Source organism: Meleagris gallopavo, chromosome 5 (assembly GCF_905368555.1).
Source record: "Meleagris gallopavo chromosome 5, MGAL_WU_HG_1.1, whole genome shotgun sequence".
Lineage (NCBI taxonomy): Eukaryota > Metazoa > Chordata > Aves > Galliformes > Phasianidae > Meleagris > Meleagris gallopavo.
Window position 1 is genome coordinate 5,394,837 of NC_139408.1, and position 13,382 is coordinate 5,408,218.

General features: G+C 45.9%; 1 protein-coding gene across 1 annotated transcript; it reads left to right on the forward strand.

Moving 5' to 3' along the window:
- The first annotated feature begins 6,071 nt into the window (after positions 1-6,071).
- Positions 6,072-8,941, forward strand: LOC100545729 (prolactin-releasing peptide receptor-like). The gene has a single exon (XM_031553418.2). The coding sequence runs from the start codon at positions 6,459-6,461 to the stop codon at positions 7,539-7,541; it is 1,083 nt and encodes a 360-aa protein (XP_031409278.1). The 5' UTR covers positions 6,072-6,458; the 3' UTR covers positions 7,542-8,941.
- The last annotated feature ends 4,441 nt before the right edge of the window (positions 8,942-13,382 follow it).

The following is a 13,382-nucleotide window of genomic DNA, read 5'->3' on the forward strand; positions in this document are numbered from 1 at the left end:
TATGGTTTTGTTACATTATCATGCTGAACACTGGTCAGGAAGAAACACAAGTTTTCTGCTTGTGGCTGTTGATTGATGATGTCAGCACAAGACAGTAAATTAGGTCCTGAAGCAGTGCAGCATTGCCTTTTCAGCAGAGACTTAGACCTGCCAAAACATAAGCGATAATAGATTGGCATTTAATTGGAGACCACATCCAAATCAAACAGTGAATCCAGCCCCATCAATCTGCAGGCTTGCTCTGAAGGTTGTCAGACTCAATGGGGATGTAAACATTAGGACTGAAAAAAACAATCTGTCAGTCTAAAGACAAACAAGGAGTTTAAAGATTCTAGAAGTACACAAACAGTCTAGTTTTAAACTTCTACTACATATAAACATTGACACCTGAGTAGCCATATCCTTTATTGCTCAAGGAAAGAGACAACATCCACTAAAGGCACTACACTACAGTGTTTGGAAGAACACACGCTGGGAGCTGTCAGATAAACCACCCTTTGGAAATACTGACCTAAAGGGAATCAGATTTTGGGTTGATCTATACTTAAAAACTCATTCTTTATGGATTGTTTTTTACAATACAGCTTAAACTGAGAACATATGGAAAAGGTGTGATGTGTGCATTTGTTGATGCTATGTGTGATTTCGCTAGTGAGGACATTACTTGGAGCTGTTATGGTTTATATCAGGAAAAGAAAGCTGTTGAGCTCCCAAAGAAACCCTCGCTGGTATGAGCAACATTTCAACTAAGGATTTTTTTCCTTACACAGCAACACCTGCCATCCTATTGGTGACAATAATTCACACACTGGGAGATGTGCCCATCTAAACAGCAACAACAGCAACAAAGGAAGAGCTGCTGATAACAGCACTGTGATAGAGGAAAGCAAACCATCAGTGATACAGTTTGAATGCAATGTGTTCTGACTGCTACCCACAAACATAAACATACTATCAAACATGGATTGTCATTGTTAGGGTGTGAGAAACCAACAATCACATGTGTTAGCCCTTCTTATCTGTGCCTTTTAATGACAGTTCTCAGCATGAAAGGACATTTCTCTAAACTCCAAAATTTCCCAAGAGCTCCTATGCAAGAATACAGGGAAAAGAGGTGGTTCACAATGTGCTTAAAGAGATGACACCAAGCCAAAGCATGAGTTGGCAGTGCTAAGAATATCGCACTCCTCTTTAATCAACAGGCCATCTAGGATTTTGAATTAAGAGAACAGCTACAGGAGGAAATTCCACACTGTGATGGCCATTTTGCAGGAAAGGTGGCCAGGATGGACATTTCCAGAAGCGGATTTGGGTAATCTCTGCTAACAGATGCTGGCACCCACAGATATTTCTAAGAGATGACCCCAACATTCATCCCAAAAAGGGGATGGAAACCACAGCAAACTCACATTCCCAGTCATCAGCCATACAGGGTAGGTTGGGCGCAGGAATGTCATTGCAGACACCCCAAAATTGATGCTCCAAGAAGCATTGCTGGTTGGTGGATGAGGATTGAGGATGAGGACTGTGGCTTCCAAACTCATCTCTGAGCCCACCAACGTGACCTCTTGTATCCAATCAGAGCCAAAAACTCCTGGCATGGGGCAATACGAGACTTGGGATAAGGGATTTGTCCTACAGCTCTATGGAAGTAATAAGGATTAGATCAGAGAAGGCTCTTCCAGTGTAAGGATGTGTGGGGTGAAGCCTTGGCCAGCTTGGAGTGGATGTGTCCATCCCAGCCAGCAGTAATTCATTATTTTCTATCATGTTGAGGCTGCATCTCTCATCTAAAATGATCTCTTAAGACCCTTCTGCTTTCCTTATCAGAATGTTCTGCACTTTAAAATTAATGTCCGCTCCCAGCCAGGCTACAGAAGCAGAGATTATTTTCTTCCTGCTGAGTGTTTGGTGAAATGAGTGCCCCTCTCTACAGCCAGCTCTTAGCCAGTTTCAATAGCACTGATCCACATTCATCAGACAGAGGCAAATTAACAGCCTTCTTCCACCAAAAGTCCTAATTTTGTTTAACTTCTTCTAGGACTGCTCCAAGAATTTCCATTCCTGCTACAAAGATAAAAATAAAAATAATAAAATAAAAAAAATAATAATAAAAAATTCTAGCAGCAGATGATGATGATTTTTAATTTTCCCTTATTTAAATAAAGCATGAAGGTGAAAAGATCTTCCATAAGAAATCAGAGAGGGAGCTGATGGGCAGTGACCTGCTTTGAGTCTGGCACCCGGATACCCAACCATGTTAAACAAGCAGCTCTGCTACCCTACACTTCCTAATTGTGGAGTGCATGGGGATTGGTGTGTCATTCCGTAACCCTGCAATCTACACTAAGTGATCAAAACCATTGGAGACCCACTGAGGTTTTGGCTGAACTCCCACATATTTTCTGCATTTATTCCAGTTTGGGAAGCTATAAAATCAACCCCAGCTGGATTTAAGTCCAAAGCCACAAATACAAATTCCCTTGGCCAACTCTTCCTGCCATTCCCAAGAGAAGTCAGTCAAATCGCTTGGATCTTCTGATCCAAATTTGCTGCTGAAATCAGTTGGCAGCACAGAGACTGGTGTCTGTGTAATGAGGTGATTTTGGAGCACAGTTGGAGCTCCCCAAACCTCCCCCTTCCTGGTTCATTGCTATGGGATCCCCATGCTGCAAGAAACCAAAGCTCATGGCAATCGATCAGCTCTAGCCAAACATCAGCTAGCCCTTGGGATCAACAGCTCAATGATCCCTGGCCTTAACTTCAGCTCATTACCACCGAGTTGGTCATAATGCTATTGCATAAGGAAAGGGAAACAATTACAGCAGTCAGTGGACATCGATATGATTGTTTGCCACTTGGCAGCCTCTCAGATCTCATTGGAACTCCTTTGTTATGAACCTGATCCTGTAACTGAAATCAATATCGTATGGCATAACTACGATGCAGTGACAGACACTAAGGTTAATTCTTCCCCAGCTCTAGAATCTCTCTAAATATTTCTAAAATATTGGTCCACACATCAGTTCACCAGGATGAAATCATCTGGGAATCAGTTCCAAAGTCTACTTCCATTTCCAAGTGGGAAAGCCCTCTCTGGCTGCTACAAGATGGGACCAGAAGGATGGGAAAACAAAGAGAGATTTTAAAAAAAGAAGAGGTGCAACCCCAAAACAATAGCATTTGCATGTGCTTCAGCATTCAATAGTTACTAGTATTTTGCGGGTGCTGAGTAGCATTTGTGACACCATTGTATCTCAACCGTTACAAGGTCTTGACCTTAGCCCCAGTGCAATGGAAAAGGAACTGAGCTGGACAAAGGATTTCCAGAGATCTCATTTGTGCAACAGTATCTAAACATATCAGTAAACATAACAGTATCTCCCATAAACATGAGATCTGGGAGGAAAATAAACAGTTTTCCAGTCATTGCCAGTGCAAGTCCAGGAGAAAAATAAAGCAGAAAAATGGGATGGTAGAGATTTAAGCTTTGCTCTTTGCTCTGTGAGGTCTGTTCCTCTACTCATTCAGCTTATATTTTTGGACACCAGTTGGGTTTGCAACCATTCTGAAGCAAAACTTTAGCAAAGTTCAGCTGCCAAAAGGTATGCATGTGCTCTAGACACACATTTCTCCTCTCACATCAAGATTTCCTTACAGTGCAACATCCCCATTGCCACCTCCCCCCCTGGACCTCCTCCAGCACTGAGCTTTGAGGAGCAGATAGAGAGCCACAAATTGGCTGCAAATAACTCCCAGTCAGAAGAAAATACATTTGTTTCTGTTTGTTTCTTTGTTTATTTCCCCCCTATGTGAATCCCCAAAGTTCCTTGCTGGCAGCTCTCCAGCACTTAGTACTCACATATTTTTGGGGAGGTAATTTTTTCTTGCTCCATGCACAGTTCATGAGCAGCTCCATCACTTCTTCCATTGGACTGTAAGCTCCTTCACACCACAACCCTTAGGCCATGGGAACCCTCTCACCAACTGCAAATCTTGTATCACACCAAAAAAGACCAAAAACATAATGACTCCCTCTTTTTGAAGGCAAACAGTAAATCTCAAAAGTTGTTTGGCTTGGCTCATCCTTTCCTAAATAAAGCTCTGCTGTGACCTTTTGCATCAAACTAGGGACTTGGCTCCACCTGCCTCAATACCTCTGCATGATTCCAGCACAGCTGGACTCTCTGCCCCTGCTTCCTTGCAGATCCTCTGGCTTCAATCTTACACTTTCAGCGCAGGTGCTGCTGTGCACTGGGGTTCAGCCCTATGGGGTACATGCTGTGCCTTATAGCTCTGTACCATATTCTTTTCAATGGTGGTCCCCACTGTCTGGGTTACCATCACCTCATACTTGGGCCGCTCTTGTCCCCTTGGCCAGGCCTTGCCCATTCAATGGTTGGGTGCCCATTGACCCATGGCAGGCTACTTTCATCCTGTGGCTGTCCTTGGCCCATCGTTTCAATATCATTGTCCCCACAGATGGGCTGTCTTTGCCCAATGGTTGGGCATCTGTCACCCCATGGCTGCTATCACCCAATAGCTGCTCTCATGCAATGGCCTCCCTCATTCCACAACTGGGCCATACTGACCCTATGGCTGTTCTTTCCCTATGGCTAGGCAACACTCACTGCACTGTTGGGTGTCCATTGCCTCATGTCTGGACTATCCTCACCGCACAGTTGAGAGTCCATCACCCCATGGTTTGATGTCCATTGGTCCATGGTTGGGTGTTTATTGACCCCTGGTTGGGCATCCACTGATCCGTGGCTGTGCCACCCTCATCCCATGGCTGCCCTCATCTCATGACTGTGCCATCCTTATTCTGTAGTTGGGTGTGCATCACCCAACGGCTGTCCTCACCTCATGGCTATGCATTCAACACTCCATGGCTGCCCTCTGTCCCAGACTGGGCTACGCTCAGCCCATAGCTGCCTTTGCCCTATGTCTGGACCATCTTCATACTATGGTTCGATGTTGGGCACCCATCACCTGATATTTGGTCATCCACTGACCTGCAGTTTGGCTGTCCATCACCCCATGGCAGGAACACACTCATCCCAGGTTTGAGTGTCCATTATCCCAGAGCTGGGCATCCATTCCCCCCACCCTACAACCACCCTCATCATCCTCTCTCTCAGGCAGAGCAGCCAAGGAGCTTCACATGGTCTCTGTGCCCACAGTCTCTGTTCTCCCCAACTCAGTGAAGAGACATCACTGCAGAACAGCAGGACAAACATGACCATCCCCACACATAGCAGGAATACCCACCCTGCGGGTGGGAATGCCACGCTCCTCCCTACCTTTTAATCACAGCGCTCAGGCATCACGGCAACAATAAGGAGTGAGAGAGAGGATTGCAGCAACAAGAGGACTTGCAGTGAGCAACAGCTGGTGAATGAGATGCATTTCCCTATCCTTTTGAAACAATCAGCGAGCAGAAGGATCTTGGAGCTCTCTCGGAGCCAGGCAGGCTCCAGGCAGACTACGGGTGGTGAGTGTGCTCCGCAGAGGGAGTCCTGCTTCCTTAAGGAAACAAATATATATATATATAGATGCTGGATGGAAGATGGAAAAACTGAAATATGGAAATTCAGTGATCATATTTGCTTCTTATTTCCATCCAGATTTTGCTTTCCAGGGCTGGATGCACAGACCTGAAGCTACTTTAATTATAGCACAATGCAGAAAACTATAATATCTCTCGGTAAACTCTGGGAGTTAACTAATAAGGGATAAGGAGGTAAATGTGAACAGCATGGGGTCCTGGGAGTAATTCTGCTTTTCCCTGCACTTTCAGCTAAAATAGATCTGCCCTCAGTTCTGCTGCCAGCCAGGAGCTCTGCGTCTGTTCTGAGGACAGCTTCCACACACTCCAAGAAGGACCAAGTGCTGCAGGTAACGAGCCAAAGTGGTGGGGAAAGAGAGAGAGGGGGGATGGGGATGGGAGCAAACAGGGTGCTGAGTTGGCTCAGTGATGGGAAGGCAATGCACAGGTTTTTTCCTCTGGAAAGCATTGCGGAGAAGTAAATATCCAAGGGGATGAAGTAATGTGAGGGGAAAAGTTGAGTGGACTGGGATGTGTTGAACACTCCTGCCCAGCTGTGTGGCTGGAGGCAGGGAACGAGGCTGACAGTGAGACACTGGGAGCAAGAAGAAATACGGGTGCCTTTATTTCCCTGCTGCGTGTCAGCTCAGGTTACTTTCAATCCCACATCCCGAGCTGCTTTCCCCAGCAGGCAGATCACAGCAGCAGGAGGACTGTTTAGTTAACCACTTCCTAGCCATGCTCCCTGTTTTTTTCCACTCCAAAGCTTCTGTGTGCAACTACAGGGACCTAAACCTTGCAGAACTAGACACTGGGGACTGGTCTTTCTGCCCAGAAGCACAACCACAGTGAGTCTCTCTCCTCTTCAGGGCCAAGCCTTGTTGGGCTCCTGCCTTGCTGAGCTCTTGTCATGGCACTCCCCAATGACTCCTGGCAGAACACCTCAGCCCCTCTCTTCACAGGCCTCGACCTCTTGCTGGAGCTTAAGCCACTCTTCATCCCTCTCTACGCTACCCTGGTGGCTGTGGCGTGCATGGGGAACCTCTTCCTCATTCTCCTCATCGCTCTCACCAAAAAGCTGCACTGCACCTCCAATTTCCTCATTGGCAACCTGGCAGCGGCTGACTTTGTCATGTGCCTGGCCTGCGTCCCTCTGACTGTCTCTTATGCCTTCGAGGTGCGGGGTTGGCTTTTCGGGATGTTCATGTGCTACTTTGTCACCCTGATGCAGGCCACCACCGTGTTTGTCTCGGTGCTGTCCCTCACCGCCATCGCCATTGACCGCTACATCGTCGTGGCCTACCCCATCCGCCGAAGGATAAGCCGCAAGTCCTGTGTCTGCATCGTGGCCTGCATCTGGCTTCTCTCCATCCTGGCCTCTGTTCCCACCTCACTGCACACGCAATACTTGGATCTCAACGCCATAGGCCATGACATGATCATCTGCGAGGAGTTTTGGAAGCACAAGGAGAGGGAGCGGCTGCTGTACTCGTGTCTGATGCTCCTTTTGTCCTATATGCTCCCGCTGCTGGCAGTATCGGTCTCCTTCTGTGCCATCTCCTATCACCTGCAGAAGAGGAACATCCCAGGAGCTGCCTACCCGTGCCAAGACAAGTGGAGCAAAACGAAGCAGAAGACCTTCCGGGTGCTCACCATCTCGGTGGTTTGCTTTGCTGTCTGCTGGCTGCCCCTCCAGGTAGTCAACTTCATCAGAGACATTGACGAGGAGTTCACCATCCTGGACAAGAGATACGTGAATGTCATTCAAGTCTCATGCCACCTGATTGCCATGAGCTCCGCATGCTACAATCCCTTCATCTACGCCTCTCTCCATGACAAGTTCCGCTTCCACCTCAGCAGTTACTTCTACCGCAAGAAGAAGAGCTCCAGCACTGTGTCCTACAAGGCTTCTCGGTTCAACACCTGCTCCACTCTGGCAGATGCCGCAGCTGGACTCTCAGATAAGATAGCTTTGCAAGCCAGATTCTCTTAGCTGAACTTCTCTTACAAGCTTGCTCTTGGGCCTGGGTGTAGGTGCTTGTGGCTGGCAGGGAGAGCAAGTACCACAGAACCAAGTGAAGGGATGTCTGCCCTCAAGTAGCAGCTCTTCTGAGCAGCTCAAGGACATTTTATTCCTTGACACAGAGCACACCAGCACAACAACAACGAATACCACAATCATGTGAAAATAGAATAATCTTGAGCAGGATTTACCTGATAGTCGCCACAGAGACACATTGGGCACTGGTGGGTGTTTCCACCTGGTCTGACTCAAGAATCAGTGCCAATGAAACAGCTTTCACTTGCCTTGTTAAAATAGAACAATGTATATATATCTGGATTCATAACTGGGTATATAATTGGTGTGATGGTAGTGTTCCATAGGCCTCAGTTTTCAGAAATGCCTACACACAGTGACATAGTCAAAATCTGCCTAAATATGAGTGCTTGCTTCGTGTGCAAGGAGAAATTTCATGCTGTACCACTGGTTGTGCAGCAAGGCTGGGGATGGGGTATGTACACACACTAGATCTCCACTCACAGCTTACTATGCCAGGGGACTGGTGCTGTATTTGCAGCACAAAGACATCTCCTAGTGGGGTATATAGGGGTGGGCAAGATGTTGGGTGCATTTAAAGAAGTCTTTGAAGTACAGGTTGTCATTTTGTAGAATAAAGATTGTTCCTAAGCAACAGATAGCATTTTCTGCCTCCAGACAGCACTTAAAGAGCTGTCCATTTTTTTGTTTAAATTGTAGTCCGTAGGTGAAAGGACAATATACATTCAGAAATGTGCATTCTTCTGCCAGCTAGCATGCAGGGCACACAGCCACAGCTTGTGTCAAGTGTGGGGACACTTCCAACATCTACTTGTCTTTCTGAGTAACCTCATCTGCATAACCTCATAGGATAGTCCCTATGACTCCAGCCAGAAGTGTGCAGCCATACAAGACGAGGCAGACAAGGCTCAAGGTAATGGAGTAGGTGATAAGAAAGGTATCAAGTTGTGTGCTTACTGAGGAAGAAGTCCCAGTCTCCACTCAGAGTGGTTTATATGCAGAGAAGTTATATGCTCTTCTTGGGCAGGGGTGGAAATCCTGCTCATGGGCTACTCTGACCCTAAAACTGCTGAATAAATTGTGGGTTGGACTCTGGTGTCTCCACATGTTGGTTGGACCTTAAGAGCCTCAGGCAATAACCTGCTGTTGGCTCACCTTACTGCTGAGACCTTCACGGGTCCCAATGGCTATTCTGGAACAGGAGACAGAAGCCCATCAAACACAACACTGCTCACTCTGTTGGCTTCTTGCAGCTTTCTTGTGGCTACATAGGGTTGTGCTTAGGACGAAGGCTGAAGTATTTGTGCTGGAGGAGCAAAGACCAGGTCACTGCTTGTCCCTTCTGCTAATAAAGGCTTTAAAAAGCTCAGGCTGTGTGTTTGTATTGATTTGAACCAAAAAGATAAGGCCTGCAGTCACTCCCCTTGTATGCAATTTGATCTCATCACAGGAAAACAATCAGTCTGGAAGTGTTTGTCCATCACTGTCACAGGCAGCTGCCTGGAGTCTAGCTGGAGCTCTGAGATTTTCAGGGAAGCTTTGCTATGACACAGCTTGGCAGTTCCTTTCTTTCTTTTATTTACAGGGAAATGACTCCCAGTGTGCTTTTGCTCACTTGGACTTCTCACTACAGCATTGCCCATACCCCATATTCACCTGAAATTTTGCAATGGTCTCAGTAATGGGTCTCAGTATCCACTTCACATTGCTCAGATTTAGGGTGCAGTAGCCTGCTGCTCCATAGCCTTCTGCTTGAGGAACTGCACAAATATGAGATAGTGCTCCAAATCCCATTTGCCTGCACGCTGCCAGAGAGCACGTGGTGCTCGCAACAACACTGTGCTTGATGTGATTACTTCTACATTTAATTAACTTGGGGAAAAAAAAAGGCAGATTGAAGAGTGATTAAGCCACCCAGCACTTGCATTTCCCAGCCCTGTTGTGCTGCTGAGCACAGAGGATGCTTCTGATGGGGTTGAATCAGGTGGGACGCAGCAAAGAGCTCATGATCATTTTCTTAAATTAATGCTTTTTGAAATAATCACATTCCTTCCCTGGGATTTTGCACTCTGACTGTGCTGCACTCTCAAGTGTGTGGTGGCAGAAGTATGGAGCTGGGAGGACAGATGGATGGGTGGGCGGGTGGATGGATGGATGGATGGATGGATGGATGGGTGGGTGGGTGGATGTATAGATGAGTGGATGGATGGATGGATGGACGGATGGATGGATGGGTGGGTGGGTGGATGTATAGATGAGTGGATGGATGGATGGATGGACGAACAGATTGACTGCTGGGGTCATGTTCTCCAGGCAGTGAGCACTGCTTTGCTCCTCTGAGCTTTTAGTAATGCTGCAACCATGGTTCCTCCGCTCCACACAGTGAGCACTGCCTGTGAATCAACACCCAAAGCCAAGGATGCTGGATAGTTCTTCTAGCGCTGAAGTGCTGCTTGATCCAGTTGTACTTGGTAGGCAACATCAAACAACACAAATAGAAATGCAAATGGACCTTTTCATCTCAGATTTTCAGACTGTGCAGCAAAGCTCATTGCAAGCAGAGGTGTTCTCTGTGGCAAGGATCACTTTGTTTTGCCGCATGGCTTGAGAGTTTTCTGCTACTCCAAGGGAGGGAGGAATCAAAGCCTAGGAAGGAAAAAACACACAAATCCATAAAAATGTGAACAAACCAATAATAATTTAAAAAAATCCTACAGAGTTGCTGCAGAAGTGAGCTAAAACAGCCAAGGATTTATTTCTCCCACCTTGTAATAGATGCTAGTACTTGAATACCAAGGGGCTTGCATGTGGTTTGGGTTTGAAATAAGCGAGGCATCCCAAACAATAGAGATCTGTCCTCATTAGGAGTGATGCTTTGTGTCAGCTGGATGTTCCCAGGAAGGAAGAAGGGAGAATGGGCTCCACCTGCCTTGGCTTGCAGAGCTTCCCCTTGCTAAATGCTGTGCGGAAATCCCCAAATCCCCCTTTCACTTACAAGCAGACCTGAACCTTTCAGTGACCTTTCCACCTCATTACGTGCCGTGAGAACTGAGGAGAGGGAGGATTTTCTCCCCCATGCCCAGCTCAGGTTCTTCACGGCTCTGCTGCCCTGTTGTCCAGATGTCAAAATCCAGCTAGCAAAGCCCAGGCACGGGCAATTTTACTTTATTTTCTCTCTTGTCACGATGAGCACATGAAGAAGAGGCCATTTCATCATGCTGGGGACAAGTTTGGAGTCCTACTGGAGTTGAAGGACCTGCATGCCAAAGCTACAGCAAATTCTCTAAGTCAAAGAGGGATGCTATTCTGAGAGGGATGCCAACTGCTCTTGCTGTTGCACGTGTTTTGAGGCAGGAGGAAGCTTTTCCAGACATTATACAGATTTTTTCCCCTGTGGGATGAAGCGGTCTGGTGAATATTATCGGTGCATGGTGTTGAAAAGTGCTCAGGGCTTTACAAGGAAGGCTCTCCTTCTGCTTATTCTCACAGCAAACAAAAGCCATAAGCAAAATCTTTTTGACCTTTGGCTAAAGATGCGGGGAAGACAAACCAAAAAATGAGAACACATGCAACATAAAGTCTTAAATAAGCAAATTCACTCCAGCATCATCTCTTGTTTCCTTATCCTATTGCTCTGGAAAGCTGTAGGGACTTCTCCCTCTTTAACTCTTAGACAGCTGGAAGGAGAGACACAGTTGGGACATGCTGTAGCTGCTGCTGACCCAGTGGTTTCAATTATATTTTCCATCTGTGTGTCAGTGGCATAGGTTTGATCTCCTCAAGGTCCTGCTGAATATCTGCAGGTTAAAAAAATCATGGTCCATAGGATGCTGTGATGTGAAGCTCATCTTTGATCTAGTGGATAGCCATCCTGACCATAACAGGGGCCTGGAACTGGATTACTTTTAAGGTCCCTTCCAACTCAAACATTCTATGGTTTTATGGTCCCCCACATCCACGGTGTCACCAAGAAGCCTTGTCCCCATTGAGCATGACGTATTCAACCACTGTGAGAAAAAAAAAAAAAGAACAGGGCACAAAAATTGCCTGATTATTCTTTTTCACACAGAAATAAGCTCATAGAGACAGAGGTGTCTGTGCTGGCATGGAAACACCCATATTTTTTTATGGTATTTGGAGGCCATATGGGGTTTGCTCCCCTATGTGCCATTTACTGTCATCTATAGGGGATGAGGATGTGGTCCAAGATGCAAACTCATTTCTTGTCAAAGGCTGCTGAGAAACACAGGACAATTTCTTCAAGTTTATGACAGAAAAAAAAAATATATATATCCTCTCTTCTCAAGATGAGACAAATAAAATGGAGAGGCCTCTCTCCTGCAGGTCCCTTGGCTTTTCCTCTTCCTTTTCCTCTTCCTTTTCCTCTTCCTTTTCCTCTTCCTTTTCCTTTTCCTTTTCCTTTGCCTTTGCCTTTGCCTCTTTCTCTTTCTTATTCTTTTTTTGTCTCCAACTGATGAAAATCTCTGCAGTTTCAAAGCCAACTTAAACTTCTCCTAAAATCCAGGTTGAATTAGAGGCATTTACTGAAAGGGCAGATTTGGCAGGTTCTGTACTATAGCAAGCAGTAAAGAGACATAATTGAGGTTGTGTCTCTGAGTCTAGTAAACGGAAAGAATGGGGCATCACAGCTCCTCTTCCCCAGAGTTCATCTATACTTCCCATTATTTTGTCCCACTTAGCTTTAATTGATCAAAAAGGATGGCATTTTTACAACTTACCTTGGGCTATCAGTCCTCCCTCCAACCAATGGTACCATAGGAAATCACAGGCTGTTATCCAGCATCTATCCTTTCTTTCTTTCTTAATTTCCTCCCATCAAAAGCTATATTACCTCACTCTTAATTAAAACTCCTTGAATTGTCCTCTTTAGCTCCTCTTGCCATTTTTTTCCCCCCTCAGCTGAGGATCAGGGGTTTAGAAGGAGTAGAGGAGGGCAGCTTTGAAAGGGGAGCCTCATCTCCCATGGGGTGATCCACAGCAGGTTTGCCTCTCCATATTCTCATTCTCTCCTCCTTTCAATCTCTCCCTCCTGGCTGGGATGTTTTGTTCATCTTCCAAAATTACATGCAGGAAATGGGAAAGCACTGTTTTGTAAGGATGAGCTAAAACCTGAGTGTCTTCTGAGAATACGTTCAAAATCACTCCACAAATCCAGTCATCATAGCCTCTGATTCAAAGGAATTGGTACACATAAAGAAGAACACAATTTGTTCACTTAATGAAAGTAAATTAGATAAAATATGTTTGAAGGATGACTCTGCGCTGCTTTTCTCAACAAGATCCTCTTCACTTGCTCTACCAGAAACTGGCAGCTATAAATGGGGTAACTTCGTTGAACCATCCTCTGTTCTGAAGATTTTTGCTGAACATTCTGCCTAAGCATGTTTTCTCTTTGCAATCTCTTTTGTCAGCTGAAATATGGCTCAGAACCCAATGCTCTTGCCAACTTGGTATTGCTCTTGGTCTCAGCAACAGCCCGCCAATAGCCTTCCTGTTGCCAGGAGCTGAAGAGATACTAAATTATCCAAAGTATAGACAGCTAAAACGTTTATCTTTAATTAGTATGAGAGTCTTGAATGCAGGGTACGACCTTTGGGACAAAGGCTCAACAGCAGCCCTCTGCAACCATCCGCAAACATTATTTAAATGTTTTATCAGTTGATTTGGTTCAACTAATGAAGAGGCTGAGGTTGGGGTCTGTGCACATTGAAAATCTCCAACTGATTCTTCATTGCATGCATCTGAGCCAAAAAT

Coding starts and splice junctions, on each gene's coding strand:
- LOC100545729 (XM_031553418.2), top strand. CDS start 6,459: ATGGCACTCCCCAATGACTCCTGGCAGAACACCTCAGCCCCTCTCTTC.